The sequence below is a fragment of the Eptesicus fuscus genome, chromosome 10 (assembly GCF_027574615.1).
Source record: "Eptesicus fuscus isolate TK198812 chromosome 10, DD_ASM_mEF_20220401, whole genome shotgun sequence".
NCBI lineage: Eukaryota > Metazoa > Chordata > Mammalia > Chiroptera > Vespertilionidae > Eptesicus > Eptesicus fuscus.
The window spans coordinates 81,414,887-81,427,298 of record NC_072482.1 but is presented as its reverse complement, the minus strand read 5'-3'; the positions used below and the strand labels follow the sequence as shown (position 1 = coordinate 81,427,298).

At 40.7% G+C, this 12,412-nt stretch overlaps 1 protein-coding gene across 2 annotated transcripts in view; it reads left to right on the top strand.

Moving 5' to 3' along the window:
- The first annotated feature begins 4,645 nt into the window (after window positions 1-4,645).
- The window catches only part of TRMT11 (tRNA methyltransferase 11 homolog), a 38,679-nt gene continuing 30,912 nt past the window's right edge, over window positions 4,646-12,412 (top strand). Inside the window, exons 1-3 of one of the 2 annotated variants that reach the window (XM_008138593.3) lie at window positions 4,646-4,751; window positions 10,424-10,489; window positions 11,607-11,680. In XM_008138593.3, coding sequence (XP_008136815.1) covers window positions 4,680-4,751; window positions 10,424-10,489; window positions 11,607-11,680 — 212 coding nt within the window. In that variant the 5' untranslated portion in view covers window positions 4,646-4,679. Of the gene's footprint in view, window positions 4,752-4,990; window positions 5,096-10,423; window positions 10,490-11,606; window positions 11,681-12,412 lie in introns of those variants that run through there. The other variant, XM_054722486.1, reaches the window with a different exon arrangement.

Here is a 12,412-nt window from a genome sequence, read left to right as displayed (position 1 = left end):
GGGGGCAGACGCTCAATGCAGGAGCTGCCCCCTGGTGGTCAGTGCGCTCCCACAGGGGGAGCGCAGTTCAGCCAGAAGCTACTGGGTTCATGGCTGGTGAGCGCAGCGAGGGTGGCAGGAGCCTCTCCTGCTTCTGCAGCAGTGCTAAGGATGTCCAACTGACGGACATCCCCCAAGGGCTCCCAGACTGCAAGAGGGCGCAGGCCAGGCTGAGGAACAACCCTCCTCCCCCCCTTGCAAGTACATGAATTTCATGCATTGGGACTCTAGTATATAATAATTTCTAACAGTGACTTTGCAATAACAATTTGGCTATCTGAGAGAATTCACTGTCATGTAATTTTACCTGTAAGAACATATGTGGGAAATAAACATAAAATAGTTAATTTATTAAAACTGGAAGAAACTGCTGTTTTATGGTTTGTTTGCTATACCAAATGAAAATTAGAATTAAAAAGTGATTAGATCTAGTTTTTATCAGGAAAACATCCTGGTTTGAAAGTAGAGATAGACAGTCTCAGATGAGAAAATGTATGTTAATAACACAATGTTAATTTTATTGATGTATTATTTTATGAGATATTTCTTTATGAACTGCCTTTTGTTGCTAATCTAGATTAATTAATAATATCACTATGTGAATGAAGAATAGTAGGTACCGAAAGCTAATCCTACATTGTGCCAGTGTATATTAGTACTATGTACTTGAATATAAGTGAACATAGGATTAAAGTATTGATGTTAGGAATGTAAGGATTAAAGTATTGAAATTGAAAATGGCTAAGATGACTAGTTTTCTCATTTTTTTGCATGATATTAAACATATTTTTAAGTGATGAATACTATGTTCAGTTACAATGCCTGAAATCAATATTGTTTAGTTCACTCATTTATTCATTCAGCAAACATTTACTGAGCATTTAATGTGTATCAGCCATTGCCAGGATCAGGAAATATAAAAGTGAGAAAGAACTGCCTTTAATTGCTAATACAAGGGTCAGTTAAACCAGTGATTACAACTAAATGTGTTAAGTGCTATAATGTCTACAGAAGAGGCTGTGGAGAGGGAAACACTTTTGAGAGCAGGTGGCTCAATGTTAGGCAGGAAGACAGTGGAACTTTAGGTGGAGACCCAAATGTACTTTTTCTTGTGTTCTGCTTCCATTATAATTTACTTTAAAATGGACATGAATGCCCAAATTCCATTTTAATTCACCAGAGCTGGAGAGAGGAATTCAGGAGTAGGGGTTGGTTATGGACTCTCAAAATTAGAGTAACAAGTTTTTGAGCACTGATTTGTTAAGTAGCTTGTTGAGCACCTACACAGATTAGCAGCTACAGGTTTATATAAATCAGTTCAAATATGACCAGACACAGAAAAGGAATATTCAGCATGTGCTTTATGTTGTACTATGTGAACTTGCAATGACATAATTGACAATATTATGATAATAACATGTAGTACTTAAGGAATTTTCAATGACTTATGAACCTTTTAAAAAATGTATGCCTGGCTGGTGTGGCTTAGGGGTTGAGCATCGACCCATGAACCAGGTGGTCATGGTTCGATTCCTGGTCAGGGCACATGCCTGGGTTGTGGGCTCGATCCCTAGTTGGGGACATGCAGGAGGCATCCGATTGATGATTCTCACCATTGATGTTTCTATCTCTCTCTCTGAAATCAATAAAAACATATTTTTAAAAAATGTAATTAGCCAGTTGGTTTAATTCATGTAAGTTTATACTCTCTCACAGTACGCTTTTTTTCTTTGTTGGAAAACACTTAGAACCTCACACTTTTAGGTCAGTTTTCTTTTACTTGTAAAGATTAATAATGAAATAATTGCAATTCAAACTTACACAGCCTTTTCAATAGTTTAAGAATTTGATAACTCTCTAGCTATCTATAACGTTAGCTCAATACAAAGCTATTTCAAAACTTGGTTTAAGATGTTTTAAGTAGTATCGAACTTAAAATAGTTATTTAAAAAAGCGTGCTAATTTTTATGAATTAGTTTTTTTTCTAGCAATATAAATACAGGATGGGACAAAAGTAGGTTGACAGTTGTTCATATGGAAAATAGTACAATGATTAATAAATAATATAAGAATAAACTGTGTTTCATGTACTCACAACTATAAACCTACTTTTGCCCCACCCTGTATAAAAAAACATCTCTGATTCAGCTTAAATAAACTTGTTATCTTGCAATCTCAGTCTCATTGTAAACAAAAGAATCAAATTAAGTCAAATTAATGACTGGCCCAAAGAGGAAAGGCATCCCTAATTTTGGCAGGCCCTAGGTTAGGCTTCTTTTGGGAAACTTTCTTTTTCAGCCAGTAGCTGGACAGTTCTCCTAGCCTCACTCAATCAGGCTGAATCTTACATTTGCCTGGAAATGTATGGCCCTTGATTATTTGAATTGTGGCAGCACTAGAGTTTAAAGATGACTATGAGAGAAGACTGAATCTCCAGCCCATTGTCATTCACATTTTTTTCTGTGCTCGGAACCTGTTTCACAGGTAACAAATTAGTGGGCTGAAATTGCAATTAGGGCTTCAGATTTGCTCTGGAGAGTCTTTTGACCAGAGGACAAGATCTACTTTGCTCCACTTCTGGCTATCTTGCTAGTTGGGAATTTAACCTCAAGGAGCCGAGTCATGCTTAAATCAACTGCAGCTGCTTAAGTTTGAGTTGGTGCCTCAGAGTCCCAGCTTGTTCAGGTCTGCTTCCAGAGAGCACCTGGTGTTCTCTCTTCTTCTTCCTGAATCATCTCCATTAAGCTTGACGATGCAGGAGACTCTTCTGTTCCATAATTTCTTCCAATAAAATTTTATTCTCTGAACTGTTCAAAAGCCCCCTTGTTTTTTACTCATTGCAAAAATCTATTTTAATAACTAATACAAAGATACATTTTCTCCCTCTCAGTGGCGCACAAATCCCCATGGTTCTCTGTGATACCCAATCCCTTTTCAGGTGTGAGATGCTCCATCTGATACAGATGCCTGAGCAGTTTTGACATTACACATGACACCTGCTGTTGGAAACTGGTCATCTCCTTTCTTCACCAACTGTGTGTGCTAGTCTCAGCACTGTAGTGGTTTGTTATAACCATAACACGACACACTTCTCCAATTCCTGGTCCTTACTTCCCAGCAACGTCTCTGGTTTTTTAAATAATGAACAGCCTGTATCAGAGGCTTCAATGCTTGTACAACAGTAATTCTCATGGGAGGAGCCAAGTCTCAGAGTTCTGCCCTGGAAGATGAACCAGGGATAGAGCTTTGGGTAAGTTCCCAGAAGACAGACAATGAACCTCCTTGCCTCATTCAGTACAAATAATAATAATAAAAAAAAATTGGAAGTTTCTAGATTCTAGTTTGAACACCAGCTTCCATAGTCCATACTCTTACGTGGTTCCTTAACTACTCTAATAAACTCAAGAAACACTGAACAGGTCTGGCTATGAGTCCCTCAAAAGTAGTTTAATTGATCTTAGATTAGTTTCACACTAACCCTAATGGCCTGCCTGTGCAGGATTAATTTTTTTTTTTAAGAGAAGAAAAATACCCTTAAATGCCATTTATCAACCCCATACAATATGCCAGGTATTATATTAAACACTTTATGTACATTATTAGTACTTTGCTTGGTCCTAACAATCCCTTGAAGGAGGCAGTATTTTTACATTTTAGATAAGAGAGGCTAGGAAATCTGTTTACAAACATATAGTTGGTAAATAGTGGAACCGAGGTTTGGACCTAAGATTAACACCACAGCTTATGTTCTTAATCACTACCGCTAAGCATCAGCTACATTCTTGGCACATGATGCTCAGATGTAGGATACCTACTTTTTTGTACTTTGCACATTATCACAGTGGAGTGCAAAATAGCTCTCAATAAAGGATTCAGTACTCTCAAAAGCAACAACACATATACATATAACATGCAAATTATTACAGTTTATGATATGTACTTACTGCTATGGCATCTGTGCTAGAGTGAACAGTTAGAAGCAGCTTCCATCATTGTTTTAATATACAGTTGGCTGTGGTTATGGCGGTCTCACATCACAACCTCGTAGTTATTGGTACTAACACTGAGGAGGACATTGTTTTGTTTGCTCTGAGGAACAGGATGAACCATAAGAAATGTTCTCGGCCCTCAAGAGTTTATTATAATTGGCTTACAAAGCATGTATCCTTAAAAGGTTATTGCAAAAATGAAAAAAAAAGTATACGAAATGTTAAATAGGTGGTTCAGGTAAGTCAGTCCCCAAAGCCTGGAGTGGTCAGAGAAGTCTGCACGAAAAGGGGACATTTCAGGGCAGTTTCCAAGAACTGGGGTTTGAAAAAGCAAGTTGGTGGTACCTCCGAGGTGGGAGGGCCCGGGGCACTGCCTGCCTCACCGTGACCAGCTCCAGAACGCAACGCGCCCTCCCCTGGCTCCTCCCGCGTGCGGACCGCCACCTGACAGCGCCCAGCAGCAGCCACAGCCCCTCCCGGAGCCGCGGGCTCGAACTCGCGGGGGAGGATTCCCGGGACTGCGCCCGCCTCTCCGAGTTTCCGTTTCCGGCCCTCCAAGCCCCGATCCAGCGGAAACGACTGTGGCGGGGGGAGGAAGGGAGAAGGGGGAACACCGCGCGGGGCTGCGCATGCGCACCACTGGCGGCCGCAATGGCGCTGCCGTGCTCCCTGAATAGGTATCTGCTGCTCATGGCGCAAGAGCACCTGGAGTTCCGCCTGCCGGTGAGCCTGCGGGACCCTCCACAACTCCCGACCCGAGAGGACGGCGCGGTGGGGGGCGGTGTGCGGGGGGCGGTAAGCCGCGCAGCCCGAGCACGCGGGGACCCGGGGGGCGTGCTAGTCGGGGCATCTCGCCTCCCGGGTCCCGCGGTGCAGGGTGTGCGGGAGAGAGAAGTCCGAGGCAGACTTTCCCGGCCTCGCTAGCATTTCCATTCCTTCCTCTCCCCGGTGCCAGGGACCGGAGGTGGACAGGTGAACACGACGGGTCCTCTGACTCCGGGAGCTCTCCGTCCGGCGGAGGATGGCCAGCCGACAGCGGAGCCCAGGGCGGCGCCTTAGTGTCAGAGGTGCCGCTCACTCTGTGGGCCAGAGGGCGGTGGCGGTGCGGGGTAAAGCTTAGTTGATGGAGAAGTTGGGGAAAGTGTTTTATTTAGTCATTCAAGAAACACGTTCAGAGTACCTGTAACTGAAGATGCAGGGCGCTGGGGATGTAATGGGGACAAAGATAGTTTCCATCTGCAAGGAGATTACTGTTTAGGTCAAGGGCTGAGCAGGTGCATCAACATAGTATTTTGAAGTAACGTTTGTAAGTGCAGTGCCAGAGAGATGCGCAGGGAAATAGATGAAAACACACAGAAAGAGAATCTCATCCACCTGAGGCGGGGGTGGGGGTGGGGGGTGGGGTGGGGGTTGGCCTTTGAGATGGTTTCCATGAATAGCAACTTAGGGACGATGAGCAGTTAACCAGGGCAAGAAGAGAAATAAGTAAATTAGAATTACAAGCTATTCTTATTACTGGATTACAGAATATGCAACCGAGAGTGGTAAGGAGAGGACAGGAGCGGTAGGAAGGGACTAGAGACGCAAAGCCTTCAATATTCGGGAGCTTGGAAGGGGAATTTATTGAAGAACGTTAAGTAAGGAAGTGAGAGAATCAGATTTTTCTTTCAAAGGCACTTTGGCAGCAACGCAGAGGATAGGTCTGAGGGGATTAAGTCTAGAATCAGACCAGTTAGGAGTCTGTGGTAATAGTCCTGTTAATAGAGTAAGAAGGCCTGAACTAGGGCAAGGGGTAAGCGGATGGAATAGACTGGCAACATAGGGGATAAACTGATCAGGGCTTGATAGTCAATTGAATAGGGGTGAGGGTGGGGGGGAGGAAGGATCAATCAAGGATGAGTCTTGGGGTGGATACAAGGGTGTCTTTATTTAAAATAGAGAGCATAGCCAGATGTAAGCTTTAAATTCTGGCTGTGCTGAATTTAATGTGCTTGTATAACATCAAGTGAAGATGACCAGAAGGCAGTGAATACATATATGAGTATGCACAGAGCATGATAGAATGGTCTGGACTGGTAATAAATATTTGGGAGTCTTCTGCATAGGAATACTAGGAGAGAAAATGAAATTTTTCAGAGAAAGCATAGCGTCAGAAGAATGGTGAGCCAAATACAGGTGCTTGGAAATACTGATATTAAGGAGAAGTGAGAAGAGAAGGCCATGAAGATAGGCAAGTGTCATAACAGGAAGGGTGTGAGGCCACAGAAAACTGGAGGGTAAAGTTTTAGGAATTTTGCTCTAGCCGTTGGGTAGAGTTTATTTTGGGGGGTGGGGTGGGGCTAGATTGCTTGGTTTAATGGTCACGAAAGAGGAGGAAGGGAAGATAGAATAGTGCTCTTAACTAGAGCATGAGAGAGCATAAGAAGGAAAGTAAGATTGGTTAATAGTTTGAGGGACCTTGGGTCCCCCAGAGATTGGCTTGTTAATAGGCTGAAGAGATGGGGAAATGGATGTAAAGTCACAGGTGGAGGAGGTGTTGGTCTTTCCATGGAAATGAAGAGTGGGCAAAGGATGGGGATGGGGTAGCTGCCCCAAGTCCTGTTTTCCAGGTAATGAGTGAGTCAAGGTTATTTACTTGAGAGATGGGGAACAAAGCAGTTTTATGGAGAAATTGAGAAAAATAGTAAACTTCGAAATAATCTTTGAGAGCAAAACAGGGAGCTGACAAGTTAAACAATTGAGTAGAGAAGAATACCGGTGTCAGAGCAGTGCTGACAACTCAGCTGAGGGCGAAGATCCTGTACTTGTAATTTTGCCAGATTCTGTGATTTTCTTCATTTGTGCTCAACTTACTAGCCTTAGGACTTACAAAGACAGATTGTGTCATTCAGAATTAATGTCCCATGGGAGCATATGTAGGTGAGATTGGGGTGCAAGGGCATAGAATTTCATTGAGGGAGTAATACTTTACAGGCAGTCTTCGGATTACGTTGCCATCTCCCATTTATTTATAAAGTAAAAAAAGTTCTGTCATTTCGACGTATGTACATATGTGCTTTATGTTTTTTATTATTATTTACCACAAGTAAAGGTCAGGAATTGTTATCTTTCTTTTAAATATTTTTTACTGTTTCACTTCATTACTGCTGTGGATGAGCTCCATGTGAGTGACGTATGTGCTTATGTAGGGGGGTTCTGACTTACGGCGAAAATTGCGTTACGTCGAGCCATAGGAACGGATCTCCGACGTAACCCGAGGACCTACTGTAATTAGATCTTAATTGATAAAGGAGATGTTCTGTGGGTGAAGAGAACTGGAAAGCCCACTTCAGTGAGAGACAATAGCAAGTATGCAGACGCAGGATAGTGGATTATGGTGACCTGGCATGTGGGAGGTGTGGGGAGGGAGGATGAAGCAGTAGGCAATGAGGATAGAGATGAGAGTAGCAACCGGATTTTGGAGTGTTTTGTAACCATTGGATTTAATTTTAAGTTAAATGGGAGTCATTGACTCTTTTTTCCTTTTTAAGTCAGGAAGTGACAAAGTGTTTTTTTCTTTTTAAACCAGGAATTGACTAGTAATTATCCTAATATATAAAAACCCAGGGTCCGTAACGTCCAAAAGGACCAAAGGCTCAAATGACTGGAAGTCAGTCCTGCAGTCAGTGCTGGGTTGCTGTGGTGACCCAGCACTGACTGCCGAGGGGGCTGCGGATCAGGCCCGGAGAGAGGCCTGAAGAGAGAAGCAGGGTCTGATCCGTAGCCTCCATGGCAGCTGTTGATCAGCCCTTGCCTCTCTTTTTCTCTCCAGGCCTGGCCAGCAGCTGCGCCTCTCTTTCTCTCCGGGCCTCTGTGGGGGTTGCTGATCAGCCCTGCCACTCTGATCAGGCCCGGAGATAGGCCCAGAGACGCTGACTGGCATAGAAACTGACCAATCAGAACCAAATCTGGGTGAACTGTGAGGAGCCAATGACTGCATAGGAGACGGAGCTTTTGACGCTGACTGGCATAGAAACCGACCAATCAGAACCTAATCTGGGTGAACTTCGAAGGCAGAACCTAAGGTGAGGGCTGAGGAGGGATTTTAAGGGGAACAGCTGTTTGGTGTAAGGCAGTGGTCGGCAAACTGCGGCTTGTGAGCCTCGGTTTGCCGCTCTGTTGACTAATGAGTTTGCCGACCACTGAACAGGTGTAAGAAAGCAGTTTAATTTTTTAATGACTGGTTTGGCAGTATAGTGCATATGGCTGGTTATCAGTCCAGATATGTATTTTTGTCTGCCAAGAGCATCTCCTCCTGCTGAAAAAGGCATTCCCCCCTGGTTTAAGCATTCCTATCCTATATAATCTATCTATACAAATAAAAGGGTAATATGCTAATTAGACCGGGTTGACCGGCCATCTTCAACATAGAAAGTACAATTCTGTTAAAGTGTGTGACTGCCAAAAGGGGTCCTGTAGGCCTGTTTCTGTTATGTATGGGTTTTTCCCCCTGGGTTCTTTTTTATACGTGTACTGGGTTATTTTTTAAATATGTGCCAAATGTTGTATCTGTAAACTTATTTGAAGAAATAAAATATGAGGCCTAGGATGATGTAAGACCCACACAGGGTCATAACAGTCTAGGATCACTTGAGCTCCTTTTCAGGCGTTAAATTTTGTTTCTGTTCTGATTAACATGTACTCCTGGGATTTGTAGGTTTTGGGATTCCAGTTTAAACAGGGTGGTTTATTAGCTTCCTTTCCTCCCCATTGGGGGGCCCTATTCTCTTTTTGTCCCTCTATCTTCATTAAGCTGTCAAAAGGGCTACCTACCTTCGTCCTCTCTGGGATCTTGGTTTGACAATTCTTGTAATCTTACCATGTCTCTAGCAGATGCCAGGTTTTTCTAGTTCTCAGCAGAAGACTTAATCTGAATTACCCAGTTTTCCATCATGGGAAGTCAGCCACCATTGAAACTTTTCTTCTAAAACCGAAGTAATCTTTTCCTCCCTTGTACTCTAATATAACTTATATATATGTTTTGCTTTGCTTCGTTAAGAACCCTCAATGTTTACACCTCACTTTTCAGTTACTAGGTTAAATAGTAACTTACCATAATTTGGGCTTAATAAATTCACAGTGATGCTCCCTAGTTAATGATTTATTTCTTTTTCTTAATTCAACATATATATATTCATCTAATTAACTGATCAAGACAGCAAAGTTAATTTGCAGTGGGACTCTTGTCACTCTTGCCTGTTATTTGGTAAAATTGTTGGTCTTTTAACCACAAATTAATACATCACTAGTTATTTTAGTTTCTAGAGAAAGTATGGTTCCAAATATGCTTGTAAACAAATACTATGCTAGTAATAAAAAAATTAAAAGTACCTTTTTTTTAATCAATTGACAAAGTAATGGTACAACAGCCAGTTGAGAAGTAGTGAAGAGAAATCAATACTTTCTTACCTTATAATTTAGGCCAACCCTTTAAGAAAGTATTTTGGCCATATAAACTGTAAGAAGCCATAAAAATGTCATCTCTCTGGATATAATAACCCTACTTATTGTGACTCATAAAGAAACCCAAAATATGGAAAAAGCCATTCATAAAATGTATATGTTAGCCTTATTTTAAACTGATAGAATTGAAAACCACCTAAATACTCAGCCTAAAGTATATTGTTTCCTACTGAAAAGTTTGCAATACTGATGCCAAGGAGGAAAATCTTTATGATATTACGATTCAAAGAGAAGAAAAGAGAATCTTAAACATGCTTGCAAACATGTTATTTCTTTTCTGGACATTCTAAAATTATCTATGTAATTTATTTTTATTGCTCTAGTATCAGATTTACTAATCTATAGTTCTTGTAATCTGTGCTTTTTTTTCTCTTCAAAATTAGGACATTTTCTGATCAAATCTTTTAGCAATTCTATTGTATAAAATTTCTCAGAAATTAATATTTGTGACAATTTCTTTTAGAACCTGGAGATATAATTTGTGTGGTATTGAATTTTAAATGCTTTAGGTAGGTCTTCAACCCACTCTTTTCATTTTTATTTTTTAAATCCTCACCTGAGAATATTTTTTCCATTGATTTCTAGAGAGAGTGGAAGGGAGGGAGGAAGGGGGAGAGAGAGAGAGAGAGAGAAACATCCACATGAGGGAGACACATTGATTGGTTGCCTCCCACATTCACCACTACTCGGGCTGAGGAACCTGCAACCAAGATACCTACCCTTGCCTGGGAATTAATCTCATGATCCTTCCATTTGAGGGCCGATACTAACCACTGAGCAAACCAGCCAGGGCCCCCTCTTTTCATTTTTAATTGTATTATACCTATGTCTTTTAATACACTTTTGCATTCTCTGTATTAAAATGTGTCCTCTCTGTAATATTTTCAATATAGGAAATACAGTCTTTGCTTTCACTTTTTGGAGGTCAGTTCACCAATAATCAGGAAACTTATGGAAAGGTAAGTTGAATTTATATTTTTCAGTAAATCATATATAATATAAATAGAACCTTGTACTTGAATACAAGAACTGCAAATGTTAAAGTTATAAAATTAAAAAAATTTCAAGGTTGTACTTCGGGATTTTATATGCATTAATTAATTTGGTCAAACTACATAAGAGAGCAACTACAAAATTAATCTGAAGTTTAAATAACCTTAAATTTGCTAGTATTGTCATTTGTAGAGTCACTTATAAAAGTATTCTTGTTATCGGTAGAAGGAGGATTTCCCTTTCTCCACTAGGGGTGGAATCCTTATGATATCTTGAGAAAAAGAATTTTCTGAGACTTGCACGAGAGGATGAATGAATTTTATTTGCGTGGAATTACATCTCTTTGTTCCCCAGGTCCCATTTCCCTTAGTGTAGCTGGGGATTCAGTAGAGCTAAAAGCAAAGCCAATGTCTAGAGTTTCTTTTCCATGTTGTAGTCGGGTGCAGTTTAGCATCAGGCTGGTTGCAGTCCATTAGTCCATTGTGTGTGGGGTCCACACGGGCCATGGGCGCAAATACAAGAAGCAGGATATGAGAGCGTCCCACAAGTTAGGAGTTAACCAAGAGAGCAAACTCCTTTGTTTAGGGGATTAAATATCTCAGAAATCTTCCTAAGTTTACGGTGGCCACACCTACTCTGGTCAATGACCTGTCCCAGGTTTGACTGACAGGCAAGTACCTTCCTAATGCCTCCGCAGGCACCTATTCTCCCGCCTGTCCACTTCCTTCCCCCGCAATCTGTGGGGAATAGACTGGTGGCTCCCTGAGGAGTGTTAAACTGCAGCTTCCGGGCAGAGCTGCCCAAATGACATGCCTATAATATTTGGCCTTCCCTTTTGCTCCTTTCCTGTTATTAATAACTAGGTTAATTATAACAGTATCATTCTGATATTATGCAATAATCTTTTATTAAAATAATTTACTTTTTTTTACTATTAAAACAATTTTAATTTTGGTTAGAGTCAGATCACATATTGTCTAAAAGTAGCAAATAGGAATATCTCCTTATTGACGTCTTGAATAAAAGCATTATGAGACCATAAAGCCTATTTGAAGTAAGTTGCATGTTGTTTTTTTCTTTCAGTCTCCTTTTTGGATTCTTACTATTCCTTCTGAAGATATTGCCAGAAACTTAATGAAACGGACAGTGTGTGCCAAGTAAGAAAAACTTACAATGTTCTTCTGCATCAGTGTATACAATACTTCTTGTAATTACTCTGTCCTATTTTTTGCTATATTGGCAGAAAGTAGAAGGGGTTGGTGGTTGGGGAGGTCAATTTAGCCTGCAGTTACCGGAATTTGCCACTGGATGGGGTTGGGGGACAGGAGAGTTACCTGCTGAAACAGTGAATCTCAGTGTAAAATACAGAAATACTTATTTCAGAATAATTTTTTAAAACTTCTATGTTAAGCAGAAGTATGGTATAAGATGTAAATGCTATGCTGTTATATAGGATAAATGCCACAGTTAATTATAACCAAAAATCTAAACTGTTTTTCTTGTAGATGGTTTTTAGTTGGATGAGCAGATTGGTGAATGTAAGATGACAAAAAGTGAGGTCTGCCATGAAATAAGTTTTTCTGTTTTAGTTTTTAGAGGAGTTCTGATTATCGTAATTTGGTATGAATTAATGTAATTACGTTGTTCACTGTTTATGCTACTTGAGTGTTTTCTAGAATTTATCATGGGCGTTTTCTGTTTTTCCCTTTTTCTTTTTTTATTACTGGAAAATTTTCTATTTTGGGGTTTGAAAGTTAAACTGTATTTTCAACATTCATCTTAAAATTGGACCAACTTATGTTTGAGTTGCTTTGTTTTCTGAACATTTTGGCAGATTACTGAATGCCTTCTTTCCTTAAAAATAACATTTAATAATGCAGTGCAAATAT